This window comes from Cynoglossus semilaevis, chromosome 19, assembly GCF_000523025.1.
Source record: "Cynoglossus semilaevis isolate Cse_v1.0 chromosome 19, Cse_v1.0, whole genome shotgun sequence".
NCBI lineage: Eukaryota > Metazoa > Chordata > Actinopteri > Pleuronectiformes > Cynoglossidae > Cynoglossus > Cynoglossus semilaevis.
In genome coordinates, this window is record NC_024325.1 from 11,048,419 (window position 1) to 11,064,600 (window position 16,182).

The 16,182-nt window shown below is 41.8% G+C and overlaps 1 protein-coding gene across 1 annotated transcript in view; it reads right to left on the bottom strand.

Moving 5' to 3' along the window:
• Positions 1-16,182, bottom strand: part of stk10 (serine/threonine kinase 10) — a 28,133-nt gene that overhangs the window by 4,917 nt on the left and 7,034 nt on the right. The window contains exons 2-10 of the mRNA XM_008332924.3: positions 14,148-14,312; positions 10,664-10,712; positions 9,970-10,119; positions 8,024-8,096; positions 7,270-7,464; positions 6,958-7,039; positions 3,179-3,313; positions 2,058-2,396; positions 1,499-1,927 (exon numbers count right to left, since the gene is read on the bottom strand). Of these exons, the coding sequence (XP_008331146.2) occupies positions 1,499-1,927; positions 2,058-2,396; positions 3,179-3,313; positions 6,958-7,039; positions 7,270-7,464; positions 8,024-8,096; positions 9,970-10,119; positions 10,664-10,712; positions 14,148-14,312 (1,617 nt within the window). The remainder of the gene's footprint in view (positions 1-1,498; positions 1,928-2,057; positions 2,397-3,178; positions 3,314-6,957; positions 7,040-7,269; positions 7,465-8,023; positions 8,097-9,969; positions 10,120-10,663; positions 10,713-14,147; positions 14,313-16,182) is intronic.

The following is a 16,182-nucleotide window of genomic DNA, read 5'->3' on the forward strand; positions in this document are numbered from 1 at the left end:
GGAGGTCACCACATGGAGCCACCACAGCTGAGCAAACAGACTCCACATCAGTCTGTCTGATGCTTCTGTTACAGAGGAGAGACACCGGATCTGAAACTTTGACAGCTCCCATTGTTTTACTTTCTCTTTACTAATAAACACAATCTGCACCTAATAAACTGTACTAACCCAGATGACAGTCAAAAGACTTCAAACTCAACAGTCTGAGTAATGCTGTACTATTAATGACTGAACATACATCCTCAATTCATCAGTCATAAAAACACACACACATCAAAGTCGTCCTGCTCACACTTGCATCATTTCACAACCCAATGCAAACAGTGGGGTCTTCAGTCACACCCACCCACAGAAACACACACTGATGCTACACAAAGCAGCAGATCCAAAGTGTCTGCATGTTCTGCACCGCTATCCTAAAACACAGACAGAGCCATTCACTGTCAGGCTGCTGGCAGATACTGTACGCCTGCTGAATAATCTGTTCTGGAAAACATACCACGGCCAGATACCACAAGGCCCGGCGCTGTCAACAGGATCTCCATCACAGTCAGCCTATAAGCATCCAGAAGCAGCTGAGAGAGAATGAGCAGCACAGAAACGTCCATTCATCCTCATGAATACCAAACTGTGTCCACACAAAGCACGCTGCTGGTGCTGATGAATGGAAAGTGTTGCATCGTTTACTTCAGACAAGCTTGTTACAGTATGTAATGGTAAAGTTTGGTCATTGGTCCCTCCCTCACAAGTTCTAAGTTCTACCGCTTGAAAAAAAAAATCAAAGAAAGAAGAAGAAAAAAAAATGACAGATTTCAATCTAGTAAATAATAATCTAATATGTTAATGATGCTATTTTAACTCGGTGTTTATTGAGTTAATCTGTTAATATCGTGTGTGCTGTGAGTCTAACAGGAGACAGACTCTGTTGCAGATGTTAAACTCCCACACCCCAAAACACAACACAATGAAGTTTCAGTTCCTCTGTGGGACTAAGAAGTACTTTTTCCAAGGAGGGGTATTCATTCTCACTACTGCTTTTACTTTCATTAAAACATTGACAACACATGCCGCAAAATCCTTTCTTGATGTAACATTGAAGGCCGTCCTGACCAAGTAGTTAAAGAATCTGGCTTGAAATCGAAGGTTTCACAGCCAGCAGCTGTGTTAACACCCAGAAAATGCACAAAGTATTTTCCTTAAGGGAGTACTTGAAAAAGGTAAAATAATTCTAGGTATTTGAAGAATGAAATAACTGGAGTCATAGAAAAAGAAAAGCACTATGTTCCTGAGAGCTGTACACCTCCAAAAGTTATGACAAAATAAATCCAAATACACAAACTACAACTACTATTCGCTGCTGATATACCTAAAGCTGAGTATTCCCCCACCTGCTGGGTATTTGGATCATTTTTAGGGAAAAAGAGAAAAAGAGAAAATACAGACAGCAGGCAGTGTCCCTGCAGAAATACTTCAAAGGATTTGCCTCCTGGTGACTCACCCGTGAAGTGATCACCATGTTCTCCTTGTGGATGGACATGTCCATGCTCTCAGACAATATGCTGCCCGAGTAAGAGTACCGCTTGTTGAGAATTCCTCCGTTGATATACGGTGAGACGGGTTCAGCATTTCCTCCGACTGATGTCTCACCGGCGACGTCTCTGGTTATCCTGCCGTTAGGCTGAGGACTGGAGGCAGGGACAGACGTAGGGGTTGACGTGGGTACGGGAGCAGGTGAAGGAAAGACAGTTTTACTCGGACTTGGCACCGTTGAGTTTCCATTTAATGTGACATCGTTTTCTTGGCTTGTCTCCTGGATTTTGGGCTTCTCTAGATCGGATGAGTCAAGAATGATGACAACCTGCTCCTCAGATGCTGATGCAAGGGGGGGCAACGGGGGCTGCTCTGTCTCTGGAGTCTCCATAACAACCTAGAATAACAACATCAAATTATTTTCAATTATACAACCACGGAAAAAAGTCGGGAAAATGTACCAGAATATAGACAAAAAAATTCAATTGTAATATCGAAAGATGACACACACACAAAAAAAATCACACCTTCTCCTCAGACGTGGGACTACTCTTTCCATCCTCAATGCCCGAGTCAGAGCAAGACGTTTTCGTCGAGGCTTCACTCTCAGACTCGAGAAGGACCTCGTCCTCGTGTTTGTCACCCAAATCCTCTGGACGCTTTGGGGGCAGATTCTGCCGGGGCAGAGGAACGGGAGCCACCATGACGGCATCTGGCTGCTTCTCTGACGGTGTATCTGGTACAGGTTCCTTCCTGGTTGGAGGAACTGGGGTTGTTGGTGCGAGTGTAGTGGGGCTGGGGTTATCAAGAGACTGGTCTCCTTCCAAACTGGTCTGGCTGGTCTGGCATGGCTCCTTAACCGGAGACTGAGGGGGAGAGATTGTGTAAGAGAAGAGTTACAAGTGTGACACGTTCTTCTAAATGTTAATGTCTTTAACCTTCAGCTTTAGCTCTGATGCTAATGGATGAGGTGCTTTCAGGCAACTGCTCACAGAAGGTGAGTGGTTAAGCAGTTTTATCAACCCTGTGTGAGTGTGTTCTATAATTACAAATGCCACTAAAGAAACACTGTTTTCATGTTCAAAGTCTGTGAGTCCACCCACAGATGCTGAACATTTACAGGAAACAGTCCTTTTTTTCACTGAACCATAGAACAATGTGTCACCTGAACTCATGTATTCCATTGGAGCTACAGCTGCCTTTGTTGTCAACGTCTCCGTACGACATCAATGTCAAACGCAGCACTTATATTTAAACACAGGTGGGTGTGGGTTGAATGCCAGGGTTCCGGTTTCTGTTCTTTTGTTTGTGTTGAAACTGAACTTTCATGCCACGTTCACTTTCTAATTTTATGCCCAGTGAAGGTTTATGAATGACTTTGGCTCAGGAGACTCATCGTTTAAAAAACAGGAAATTCTTGGATGAACGATCATGCTCCTCGAATTAGAAATGGAACGTGTCTGTCTTAGGTGTGAGACTAAGAAGAAATCTGTCAATAAATGGCACAATACTGATATTAAGTGAGAAAATCTCATTTATATATACAATAGAAATAGCCTGGCCTAAAATAGGATGAGGATTCATTTAATGTTATTAACCTCACAACCTTTATATGTAATTGCAACAAAACAAATAATCTTTTTGGTACCACAGTGAGCTCCATGGCGTCTTCCTCCTCTCCTTCCTCTCTATTGTCCTCTATTTCCTCCATGACCTCAGCCTTGGCCTCGGCCACGAGCTCCCGCAGCGGACGGTTGGACGTCATGGATCTTATAAACGAATGCTGTGTGACACAAGAAGAAGAGAGAGAAGTGAGAGAGGTGATGATGTTAATTAGCAGTCGGAGAGATAACGACGACAAGATTGGGAAGTGTCAAGTGCTTAGCCAAAATGACTGACGTGACAAACGAGACACGAGAACGTGTTTGTTGTTGTTTTTGACACAGGAGAGGTGAAGAGGTAGATGAAAATTAGAGATAACGGCAGGATGAAAAAGACATGAAACAATGTCTGTTGATTACATTGTTACTACACCACTGGACTTCTGGGTAAAAATAACAGCCTTTTGAGTAAACCAATGGCTGAGTCACTTCAATGTTTTTTTAAATGGAGGAAATGCATCAAAAGAAAACACATTTTTATTTTTGTTATTTTTTAGTCTTTGACACAAAGGTGCAGAGGTGAGGGGGGGAAATCAAAGTAGAAACAGAAGTAAGATACTTCCTGGATAGATCACATGACCATTCCTGAGCAGCCACAACAAGAAGCAGCAGCGGAGGTTTTCCAGTGCAAGTGTTTTCACAGACTTTCGTAACATTAAAGGATCTAAAAGGACGTATACTTCACCACGGAGGAAACAAGGCAGTAATCAGTAAAGTACAAAGAGGAGTAAAAGGCCAATAAAAAAGTAAAGTGGCCGCAGGAATAAATGACCTTTCATCTATTATTGAGATGCTTTTCACTGCTGTGAAAGTTCATTTGGAACAGCTGACCGAGGGGAAAGGCCACAAGTGCTGCTGTGTGCAGTGGACCGTGTATAAGCTTGTGTGTGTGTGTGTGTGTCTGAGCTTGCATTAGTCTTAGCTTTTAACTTCTGCAGTGACAAACAACAGTCAGCTAATGCCTAATTTGGCTTGTTAGCATAATGAATATATCTTAGTAAAACATGTTTATATTTATTTTATATACATTTCTATTTTACAAAACTCATTTCCCTTAAAGGTTGTAAACTTTTAAAAATGCAAAGAAAAGCTTTGAAAACTGTCACTGATTACAGACCGTAGATTAGGGGTGTCACATTCAATGGGCTGCGGGCCTCAGGTTTGACACCAGTGCTGTAGATGGTAACAGTCTTCTTTGTGTAAAGTCTAAGGTGGTTAGCCATGACCTGTACTGGCCTGATGGCTATCCAAACATGTTACTAGTTAACTAGTTAAGTGGCCACTCTTTTCTTCAAACTATTTCCAGGACGTTTTCAGCTGCTACACCATGACACACTTCTACTAATCCTCCTAATGTGTTGGAAAGTGTTCTTTTCTAAAGTGGTTCCTTGCACTTTGTACATTTACCCAGAACTCAGAGGACAGACATCAGAGTCTGTGGCCGCGGGAGGAAAAACACTCACTGACCACAGTCCACGTCGTGAACCAATATGGGTGCCGTTCTTCAACTGTAATGATCCTAGACCTGACCCTCGGCGCTGAGTCCTGAGCCGGGTCTGAGAAGTCACTAATCAGGTCAAGAAACTGACTGAGACTGAAGAGCTGCACTAAGGCCACACGTACATTTGATGAGCCTTTAGCATCACGAAGATAAGCAACGTGCTCTCATGTTGCTTATCGCGTTCACAGCAAATTTAAATTTTTTTTTTTGAAAACACAAACACATGGCTTGAAAAATCAGCAAACACAAATATAGAAAAATGTGTGGAGAGACACAACACTAGCTCAATCAGGACCCGACCGTGACACCAACCACATTTCCTGATGACATGCCATCCAGTCAGACAAAAGACAGAGATATGCTGGCAGATTGTTATCATCATACAGTTACGGTTCACAGTGACATGGGGAAGTCCACAGTGTAGGGCAACTTTTTAATAAGAGACTTTAAGAGACAGTAAACATATTTTCATAAAAGATAAATGTAGGGGAAAGGTTTGTTGATTTAATCTTTCTGAAAGAACAATGAGGAAACGCTGAGAAATATTTTTTCAGAACTTCCCCAAACTCTTACAGCATTCTTTCTTTTATTCAAACATCCGGGTAATAATGCCTTACTATTTTTAGACCATGATTAATGTCAGGATTTTTCTTGGTATATTTCTATATGAATAAATACAACATTTGCATTGGACACAAATAAAACGTTTAGCAGTTTAATCATGATTAATCATGATCAAATGTATCAATATAGTTTTTGGGGGATAAAACCCTCAACCATTTCAACAGTGTTCCATTCAAAGTTGATTCAAATGTTGACGTTTATACTGATTTTTTTCTTAATCAAATTTAACATAGCTTGACACAAAAATGTTTTAATGTGTACCTATTAAATCAGACATCGTATTGACCTGGTTGTTTTTTAAACACGTGAACAGCGAGGCCTGAGTTGAGATCTGACTCTGTGACCAATTCAAAGTCAGGTTATTCAGGGTTAGGGGTCTTATCAAAGCCATACTGACTATTTATGTTCCACAGCTGAGGAACATTTGATGTCAGTTACGGCTCTCATAAAGTACAAATACACAGCACAAAACCATACGATGCCCCGACGCACACATAAAACTCCATGCAGAAAAATAGTCTGGGTGTTTTGTTTTTTTCAGTAGAGCCAGTAGAGAAGCCACTGTGACAGATACTGTGTCAAGTTGTTGTGTATGCATTCCTCCCTGTCATGCAAGACGTAATGGAAACAGTTGTGAAGACAGAGCTGGAGCATTAAACCAGTAACAAGGAGTGATCTAGTTTTATATATATACATATTTGCATGTATGTATATGCATTACATACATATATGCATTCACATATACACACTAGATTTCTGCAGACACACTCCTCCTCTGACACATTTGTGCTAACATCCGATGATCATCCTTTAGCTTCCAGAAGCTAATGGAGTTACTGCAAAAACCATCTGCAGTGAATGCTATCTGACAGCCGTTGGAAGCAGCAGGCATGATAAACATCTAAAACTTCCAGCACGGCACCAAAAAGCGGGCCACGCCTGTCCACCCCTCCAGAACCCCACCCAGCTGGAGAGCACGTTCCCAGAATCCCCAGAGGGTCCAGATTTTCATCTCTGGCTCTCTCCGATTGGCCGTCGGTGGCAGAGCGGTGGTATATCCTGGGGTACCATTGGCTGAGAGTGGGAATGTAAATAGTTGGCATTCCCTCAGCTGTGGGATACAGACAGGAAGCTGTGGCTCTGAATTTTAATAACCGCTGCTCACATGCTTTAATCCACACCCTGCTCGCTGCTTTCAAACAACATTTTGAGGTTTTCATGAAACAGAAAAAAATCCGCCGGGATCTGTGTCCCGCGTGTGCATGCAGGCAAGCATGTGAAATATGTAAAAGCTTTTTGTGTTGCTTTTAAAAATATTTCAATGTTCCCCACAAATGAAAATACAGTCAAAGGCTAACAATTGTTATTCATATTTATACCGTACCATCCTCAGTCTCTGCACCACTTAGAATACATTTTTCCACTTCCCTTTATTCTACCTCCACTTATGCCAATGCCCTTGAGGGGGCACCGTTTCCTTCTCAGGCGTATTTCAATCCATTCAGGCCAAAAATAGAAGATTAAACTCCATACAAGCGTGTGAGTGTAAGATAAGGAAAGAAGGGAGGACGAAGTTTGGTCATATATCAAAGTGAAGCACTGTACCAGACCCACTCTCTTATAATTGCACACACTGCCTACCTCCATCAGTTGCGCTGCAGATGGACGAGTCTCGGGGTTTTTATCCAGAGATTTCTTCAGGAAGTCGTTGAACTCCGGCGACCTTGAATGACATGAGAAAAGGGATTCATCCAAAACATAGAGGAAGAAAGGGAAGAGAGTGGGAAGGAATGAAGGCATGGTTTCCACCAAAACAAATCACTCCCAGATACTGAATGTCACTGAGCACAAGACTCATCTCTGTGGATTCTTCTCGGGATGGCTGCTGCAGTGACTGGTGAAATCTAATCATAATAATAATAAAATAACAAATGCACTTCTCCCCAATCTCACCATTTGTGTGGCTGATCTAAGGTGGGAGGCTCCGACTTGGCGATCTTCAACAGCACCCTCATGGGGTTGAGTTCATGGTGCGGGGGTTCAATCTGGGCGAGCTCTATCAGTGTTATTCCCAGAGACCAGATATCAGCCTTGTAGTCATAGGGGGCGTCCTTAATGGTCTCACACATCACCACCTCTGGAGCCATCCTGGAAAAATAAGGACAAGTACGTGACACAGAAATAATAGTAGTTTTGGAGCACTGACATGTTTACAAGTTGATTCAGAAAATAAGGGAGATTTAAAACGTTCAGGGTAGGTTGCAGATCAGGCCTTTTTTTTTTAGCTGATTTGAGCGCATCTACATGGAGCAAAGATGTGATGATTTTCCATCAGTTCTTTTGTGCCGCCGCTCTTATCAGTGCATTCATGAGAAACACACACTTCCAATGTTATTTCCAGAGCTTTGCAGCATTGTGCAACAGAAAGGTGGGGTCAGGTTTTCACTCAGATGGGAGGGCATCACTCATGGTTATTGACCTGCACTGGTCAATATTTAACCTGCTATGAGTTTATTCACTTGGAAGAATGGCTGCAGAGCAAGGTTCACTGTCCGAGCAAAATATTTATTAGGTAGCAAGGAAGATCGGATTCAAATGTATATGGGTGGAACACATTTACACTGTGATTGATATTTCACAGAGATCCATTTACATTTCTCCTTAATGCATTATTTATGTGGGTGGAGTGAGATACTGTTTTACTCACCAGTATGGTGTTCCAATGAAGGAGTCTCTCCTCTGTAGGGTTTTGTTGTTTTTTGCAGATACACCAAAGTCAGCTACAAAAAGAAACAGAGAAGACAAAATAAGTATGTGAAAGTAAACACATATATTATATATATATATAGAGAGAGAGATATATTATTTATTAAAAAAACAAATATATATCAAATACATATATTTACATAGATATATTTTAAATATATCTATATATGCATTTTTTATTTATATGTATATATAAATTAAAAGTCCTTTGAGTAAAAAATGTCATGACTTAATATTAAACTGTGACAGGCAGAAAAATGTACAAATAACACGAAATGAACATAACCAGACGTGACCCGTTAAAAGAAGAATAGTGAATATGTTTTTTCTTCTCTGTAAGGCAGAATATTATGAGGGGTCTGTTCTTGTTGAGAAGTGTTTGGCAGGAGCTTTTGCTCGCGAGGCTGCAGAGCTGCTGTGGTTTTACAGGCTGCAAATCAAACTCCTCGACTCCTCAGACAAACGTGTCATTACATCTGCTGCAGCCTCGCGCTCAGCATTCAGACTTTACTCTTTATATAAAACATAAAAACAGCAAAGGTCCTTCTCTGTGCACCAATTATTCTGGTAAAACCTTTAGGTCAAGATTTTAAAGAATTTATACAAAATTTAAAAAGAAAACAAAAGGCGAAGACTCAGGAAGTGACACTCCCCAACACGTACTGTGAAAATATGCTGCGTCACTGGGTGGAACCTACTGTACACTGAGTTCCCCAATGCAATCACAAACTGTTTATTCAAGAAAGATTTTATGATTTGGTGGTAATCATTTATTTACAACTAAATACAACAGCCTAGTGTATTAAAGTGTTTTAGTGGAAGTGGAAATTAGAACAGAGTTCAATATCAACTCTAACAAGAGTGTGTACGACCACAGTTGACCTTAACAGTATTTAATTGCTCTCTTGTTTGGGTCAATGTGTAGTTGATAAGTGACTCAGAGTCAGATAAGTCACATAAGTTACAACAGGCACATCCCTGTGATTATGTCAGGCCATGATGTCTAAGGGAAGATTCCATGGTGATGTAAATCATGGTAGTGTTGGAGCAAGAAACTATTTTTAACATTGAACATTATTTGTCATTTAAACGATGAGATCACAGTTGTCAGAAGTGAAAATTGATCTTTGTCAAAAGTCAAACCAACAGCTAACAAAATGAAGAAAAAAATATTTGAAGTTGAAAAAAAGCAAACGTGTACACTCGGTTATGCAGTTAAACCATTCATTTACTTCAAAACCTCAACCATTAAGATGAAAAATAACGTCAATAAATAAAATCAAATGTTTAGCCTGTGTCTGAAGAATACAGGTGACCACTGTAAAGACTACAGGCCAGATGTCAAGAACATCAGGGCACAAACAGTGGCCTCGCTGAGAGAGGTGCACACATTTGTGGGAAAAGACAAAAAAAGAAAGATGCAAGATTTCTAAGAATGCAGTTTCCCCTCACAATGCTCACTTATTATACTCCTACGACATACCAGGAGGGGCACAGGGCGTCTGACTCTCTCTGTGTGTGTCTGTGTGTGTGTGTGTGAGAGAGAAAGTGAGGGAGACTACATCTGACAGGGAAAGTGAGGAACTCGCTGGTTCAGAGATAACCTGCAATTTGCTGCTGACATAATGTAGGGTTTATTTGTGAATCTTTTCATGCATCATTTTGGCCAGCTGATGGTTTTCCCACTGAATTATGGGAGGGCAAAAGAAATAAATGTTGTATGATCCTCGTCCAGTTCTCACAGGCTTAATCTTTTGGAAGAGATTTTTAGGACTAACTTTTATGTTGACCTTTGTCATTGACTGTCAATGGTGCTGTTACATTACAGCCCAAATCTGCCAAGCTGGCAATAGAAAAGAGAGATAATGCACGAACTTTAGTCCTTACCAAGTTTGATGTCTCCATCCAGCATGAGGAGAATGTTACCGGCCTTCAGGTCTCTGTGGATTATCTTCATGCCGTGGAGGTAGTCCAGCGCTTCCAACATCTGGCGACAGACCACCTTAATCTGTGGCTCCGTCAGACCTCGATCCAACTCTGATATGGAGGGAAGGAGCAGAGTGAGGAGGAGGAAAGTGGTGGAGAGAGAAACCACGAGGTAATGGGCCAAAGATGGATAACAGCACAGTGAGAAGCTGAGAGAATTTAAAAACTTTCTGTCTATTTTTGGAGCTCTAACGACAAAGACGTGATCGTGAGGTGAACTAATGTGAAAACACCAGTTAAACAAACATAATGAGGCGACGCAGATCAAATGTCTCTGATACTGTTGCTGGAAATAATCCCAGATCACAGAGGCTTTCACACATGTCCACGATCGCACTGACCAGCAGAATGTATTCCCTGGTGTCTGTGTTTGGTTAGCAGCAGAGACAGTTATGAGTGTGTGGATTATCTATTGAAAACAGACCAGGGGGATTTTCCCACACATTGATGGAGGTCCCATCATGCCTGGCTGAACACTCACAGGCCAGAGCTGCAGCTCCACAGAAAAATACCTGCTTTTCAAAGTCTTCCTAAAGACAACAGTCCAGCCCTAGCGGGTCAAAGAGGGGCAATGGAAGGAGGATGAGACGCCTACCGAGCATTGTGGCATCCACAGCACCTCCAGGACAGAACTCGATCATGATCTGCACAAAGGAGGAAGAAGGCTCAGTAAAACCGTTTGCAAAATGACAAACAAACAGAACACTGATTTAATGTCACAGATTTTAAAAAGACCTAGAATAACAGATGGAAAAACTCCACACAAACAATTATGTGCCTTACTCTCATCTGACTCTCATACTAACTTCAAACTAAATCTTGAATCTCAAAATAACCCTGCAGTCTATGGGGACCTGCACAATGCCCCTCCAAGGCCAAAAGGCTATAAAAAAGAAATGTGCGGATCATTTTAGCCAAAGGTGGTGTAAAGAGCTGAGAACATTATCATCAGGACCAGATCATTTGTTTACGTCTCAGGCTGAATGGCCAGTGTTGGTTTACACCAACTGTACACACACTAACAGTCTGGTCGTCTACTTTACTGACTAAATATTTAGCGTCAGATTAGAATGGTGAGTAAATGAAAGCAAACCGTGGAACACATTCCTCTCCTGGTGTCTTCTGGGACAAACAGCAAACCTCCAATGATGGCCCTCCCTGACACACATATACTGGTACTACAGGCTGAACATTTTTATTTCAAAGTCAAGTCGAGGATTAATCAGACTATAATAAACTAATTTTAAACCGTAAAGAGAATGACATGCTCCTTATTTCTGATAATCCCCCCCTACATCCAGATATGATTAAACAAACTTGGTCAATATCACAATTAATCATGACTAATTGTGATTAATCGACAGCTAGACAATGATTATTCAGATGAATCGTTGTAATATTTGACTGCCCGAGCTCTCACACACTAATGTGTATCGTTCTCCGATGTGAACATCACACACACCTGAGGTACTAACTTGGCAGGAATCACAGATTAGCCAACAATCAAGTGCAGCATACCTACAGCGTGACCTCACTTTTTATTTCTGAGTCTTCCTACTATGACAACAGGGTGAAAGGAATCATCCTGGTGCTGGGCAGGTGTGGGGTTTCATCGAGGACAAAGGAGTACACACAAAACAAGCATGAGGACACACACACTCCAGGCTGTGATCAGGGCAAGAAACTATGTACACACAATAGCCGAGCAGAAAAACGGTGAATATCAATGTTGGCAAAAGATCCAGACTGAAGACAATGGTCTTTTGTCAAGTGTAAGTTGATGAACTCTAAACATTGGGTTAAGTGTCATTTCTTCATTAGACAGTCATCGACTTTTATTTTGAGGTCACTGGTAGTGCATAAGAATCTGAATTCCAGATTGTACATGTGATCTCTGCAGTACTGCTGAAGGTGAAAATATTATACAAAAACAATGGAAAACTATTTTGTCTTTTTAAATTAAAATAAAAAAAAAGTTGAACGTATATTTGAGGGAAAGAAAAATTCTTTCCACTTCTATACTGACAAAACTCCAGGTCACATGTCGTACTGCTGAATAATATGTGGCCTAACAGGTCTGGCTGGTTGAATAACATACCCACCATGGGCTGAACACACAAGCTTGAAGTATATCATCATACACACACACACACAGACACACACACACACACACTGCAGAAGCGACCAGATTCACTTCCTGCATCTTAGCTTCAACTGAAGTACAGCTATAAACCTGACTTTTTTACTCACTTTGGAGGTTGTAAATTTCAAGACCCTAAGTTCGGTGGGTTAGTCATGCATTGTTCTACAATATATTTCGATTCCCAACACTTTTTTTTTTAAATCTAATCTGAGGTAGATCCACTTAGACATACATAAAAAATACTGCTGATGGTGCAGAGTTCCTCTGCACTTGAACCATGATTTAGGTTCACTTCTGTCAGGGCTCACAGAGGATACCTGTATGTACCTAATAGTGATGAATGACAGTCAAACTTCTATTTTTGGAATGCCACAAACCCAACACGAACTTTTAAAAGTGCGCGAGACGTGGAACAGACAAAACGAACCATTGTTTTGGCTTTGAAATGCTTTGATTCTCAAAAGATCCCAGCATAAAGTAACTATTTGCCAAACTTGTTACCAATGATTATCATTTGGTTGACCCTCCTTCTTCCTGCCTCTCTCTGCTCCTCCTCCTCCTCCTCCTGCTCAGAAAGGCTGATGCCAGCAGTCCCATCCCATGATAAAGGCCCTCTTTTTTTTCCTCCTGATGTGGGTCGATCTGACTCACACGCCTCAAGAAGAGATTGTTCCTGTAAATGAACAAACAGCCCTTCTCTTCCCCTCCGTCTCCCTTATTCTCTCACTCACTAGAAACAAAAAGGGCGGGTCAGCGGAGGAATGCATCGTCCTCATCACGACCTATAGTCCACCCAACCAGAGGTTACCAAAGACTGACCACCAACCGCTGGGCTGGCAGTTCAAGCTTTAAAATACGGTGCTGGTCCAATTTGCCCTGTATATAAAAACATTTATCTGTTTCTCAGCCTTCCACATGTGTACTTTTAAAGTAGTTGTCCAAGATGTTGGTGCCTGAAAACAGCATGAAAGTCCAATCCACAGCAGCCACACGTGCATGTCTTTAAACCCACCGTGGATCACGTGACCTAAACGCTGCTAACAGAGACGTTTGCAGTCCGGCGGTGACGAGTGGGGGACGTTCACCTCTGAAGCTCAGGAATTCCAGCTATGACCGACGCAACCAGGAACAACACATACACAGCTGTGTGTGTGTGTGTGTGTGTGTGTGGACTCCATTGTTCCTCTAAGACTTCTGAGAAAGTTCCTTCACAGCTGAGACTCAAATAAACTGAACCTGGATAACCATTCTCTCCCTTTTCGTTTACTTTCACTGTCCAAAACATGTAATAATCGGCCTCGATGTGTAAACTACACATCAATTATCTGCAATTATACAAAAAATAAATGTCTCAGTACTTGAACTGTACTGCTGGTAATGAACTGCTACAGTCTTTGACCAGATATCTTGGTCTATGCTGATACTAAATCATCGGGCCCTTTAGGGACACAGCCGCTCTCTCAGATGACTGCGTCCCTTATTTTCTAAAAAGATTTTTTTATTATTGGCCGGAACAACTTAATTCTGATCTACTTCTTATATACAGTAGTCACAAAGGCACTGGAGGGGAAAAAAACAGGACAGCCAAACGCTGCCTTGTAATTTGCCACTTATTGAATGCTGCGCCCTGGTCGGAGGTAACTATTATTTGTGTTCATTTTTTTGCTAGTTCAACAGGGAGAGATTACAGAGGAAGATTAAAAAAAATAAAATAACTTGACCCAGGAGCTGAATTTAAAAAATAAATTAACAAAAAGGAACACACGAAAGATTACAACCAAACTCTATGAAACTGAAGAAGAAAATTCAAAGTTATACTCTTCACTATTGTACCAGGCCAAAATAAAAACTGGTGTGAAACTCAAACATCTACCTGCTGTTGTTGTCTCTGTGTTCTTTCTGTTTTCGTTGGTTGTACCCCTGTGATTAATCTTACCCAAAGCTTGTTTTCATAGTAGAACGCATCCAGCAGTTTGACGATGTAGTGATGGTCACATTTGGCCAGGATGTCGATCTCCACCATGTAGTCTTCCAGCTCTTCCTCACTTTTGGTCTCGATCACTTTGGCTGCAGCCAGAGCGTCTGTCTCTTTGTTTCTGGCCTAGAAAGACACGAGAGACCATAAATTCAACATGTATGAGTCGTGACGGGGCCTTTCATGGACCCTCGCATTTAATTTCCCTTGTTATGAAGTGAAAACATTAATCCCCGGGGAAACTTTTTACGCTGGCCTCCCAGTAAGCTCCGGGTTTATTTGTTCTTGCTCAAGAGAATCCAGAAAAACACTTCAAATATAGACAACGCAAATTTAGGAGACAGAATGGTTTGAGCAAACACCACATCCTCCCTGCACAATTTGGGGAACGGACTAACCATAAAACCTCACTGTAAAACACGCTCATAGATGTGAATAATAACATCCCAGTGTTTCAAAGTGATGTCTGAAAAAGTCTGTCGCCCTTTTCTAGTGCAATCTGACCACCAAGGCCACACGGAGACTCAGGGGGAGACACAAGGTGCCGAACACCATGTTCATTCTTTAGTAAAAGTCACAAAACACACACACACACACACACATACACAGACTGGATTTTTAAAAACAATCAAAAACAGAATGTTGAAGGCCGTGAGTCATTGAGCATTGTTGAAAAAAAAGTGTTTTTCCTGTTGGATAATATGAACTGCAGTTTCACTTTGACACTTTACCTTTACCTCAATTAGCTCTGCACAACTTCCTACTATGTTGTTGACAAAAAATGTACGTCGGTAAAATTAACACTGGTGAATTGCACGAAGATAAATGCACGGCCTTTTTGAAACTCTGCATTTACTTTGTTACACTGTGACGGGGCATTGGCAGAGATATGAGCTGTCAGGGTGTGTGTGGGAGTGTGTGTGTGTGTGTCTATTGTACACACTTGTGCTAAGCCCTGGGCTTGGTTCATGGGACACAGGTCAAGGTTCAGCAACTTTATTGCCCGACATTGATGAGGACGGCCGACCATTTCTTCTATGAATTGATTTTTTTTCCTTATCAATGGCACAGGCATATTTTAGGACGACAATGTCAGGATCCACTTTGTTTCAAATGAATGGTTCGAGGAGCTGGAGTCAGCATTTTTACACCTGACTGAACCACTGCTCAGTCCTGCACTGACGAAAAATATAAAACCTATCTGTGGAGTGAAGAATGTGAACTGGGTCCTGGTGTGTCGGAGTTGGAAAGTGAAGAGAACGCCTGTGTTTCAGTGCGCACTGGTGTTGACCCAGTGACCTGCGGAGAGTCGACAGACTAAACAGCCTGGTGGGGTTCAGAGACTGATGCCTCCGTGCTTCACAGGGACTGTGGGAAAACATCTGAGTAAACAGGACGGGCTCACAGGAGCGCACACACTCCTTAACTCATCGCAGCACACCGTGACATGTGTGTGTGTGTGTGTGTGTGTGCGTGTGTGTCTGAGTGCGTTTGTCAAACAGAGCTGGGTGGAGGCCAGAGTGGAGGAGCCCACAGTGTGAGTCAACAGGACGTCTCCTACCAACATCAAACCATCAGCAGGTCAGTTAACAGTCCTCGACGGTAAACACTGAGACACCAGACACTTTCACTCCTCTGCTAACCTTTCAGCTATGTGCTACTAACTCTCCCACCCTGCAGCAGCTACAATGTCCACCCAGGCAGAAGTCCCTCACTGGTGTCTGATTTCCAACATATGGTACATGTACTGGTAATCAAACAAACAGGATGTACATGAGGGAGGGGGTACTGAATGTATTATAATAAAAATGATCAAACGTTAGCCTGGAGAATGTTTGGCTCCCGAAAGACCATAAATAAAAGTTATATACACTCCCTAAATTACACTTCATTTAGGGACAGGTAAAAATTAGCAGATAAATCGCTCATTTTCAACTAACCTAGCCTGTCCCCGCCTCCACCCAAACCAACCAGTCAACGTGGACATTTGACACAC